We start from the raw sequence: 1,111 nt of genomic DNA, 5'->3' as shown, positions 1-1,111 counted from the left end.
GTCTTTTTCTCCTCTTCACGCTCTTTCAGAACAATTAATTCTACGGGAGTTCCTAAACTTCAGTTATCCATCCATGTTAATGTGTAAGGCAGCCTTCTCTCGCTACATTCTACAGAAAGGTGGTTCTCTCGAGCGTATGGACGATCTCTTCAGGTAGAGCCTTTATTTACATAATGCACCATTAAAACAAACAAACCTAAAAAAAAAAAAGAGCAATCATTTTAACTGTTAATTAAAACATCATCGTTTCCATCTTAATTAGCTTTGTTAAGTTTTGATATTGTCAAGACAACGTGCTTTCTGTGAAGGCGCATACCTTAGATGTTAGGGGGTTGCACTCGCTGTCTCGAGATTATGATTTCAGTTGCCCCAGACCTGGTAAAAAACACTCCAGTCCACTCAGCTGTAAAGAGGTACCAACCTGGTAGCTGAGAAGTTTAACCCTGTGGCTGACTGATATCCCATTTGGTGGAGAGGAGTGTTGTACCCTCATGCACCGCAGGAACTGAGTTACATTCTGAACCTTGTGATTCCTGGAGTTCACAACAGGCATAGGCCTAATTCTCCTGAAGAAGGTCTCCTTCATTTCACGCTGCTCCGGTCCACTCAGCTGTAATTTCACCCCAACAATGGACAAGATCATGATTATCATCATCAATGATGATGATGATGATGATGGTGATTATCATGAACATTATTGTGATAATCATGATGATGATATAAATATAATAATACATGTTTGAACAACAAACCTAGGAATGTTTAGCATTCCTTTGCTTCCTCTGGCATTCTTGACCCAATGACCTGACCTCACGTTCCAGCTTGACGTCAGACATAAAGCATGCATTGGCTGGATTGTCACATCATACATGCATGCACACACCTAGCCACACACGCATACACACATATAGTCAAATGTATATACATATTCACATGCATGTGCATATACACATGTGCACATTCAGACTCACTTGTATGTGCACACAATGGTATATGCATACAGACTCACCTATATGCATATGCCTGTGCACTAATATACATATATTCATCAGACACCCTCATACTGAGATATGCATATATATATATATATATATATATATATATATATATA

General features: G+C 39.1%; 1 protein-coding gene across 1 annotated transcript in view; it reads left to right on the top strand.

Moving 5' to 3' along the window:
- The window catches only part of LOC106883514 (uncharacterized), a 13,906-nt gene that overhangs the window by 3,115 nt on the left and 9,680 nt on the right, over window positions 1-1,111 (top strand). The window contains exon 2 of the mRNA XM_052977012.1: window positions 30-153. Within this exon, the coding sequence (XP_052832972.1) occupies window positions 74-153 (80 nt within the window). The 5' untranslated portion in view covers window positions 30-73. The remainder of the gene's footprint in view (window positions 1-29; window positions 154-1,111) is intronic.

The sequence above is a fragment of the Octopus bimaculoides genome, chromosome 26, assembly GCF_001194135.2.
Source record: "Octopus bimaculoides isolate UCB-OBI-ISO-001 chromosome 26, ASM119413v2, whole genome shotgun sequence".
NCBI lineage: Eukaryota > Metazoa > Mollusca > Cephalopoda > Octopoda > Octopodidae > Octopus > Octopus bimaculoides.
The sequence above is the reverse complement of the archived record's forward strand: the minus strand, read 5'-3'. Positions and strand labels throughout refer to the sequence as shown.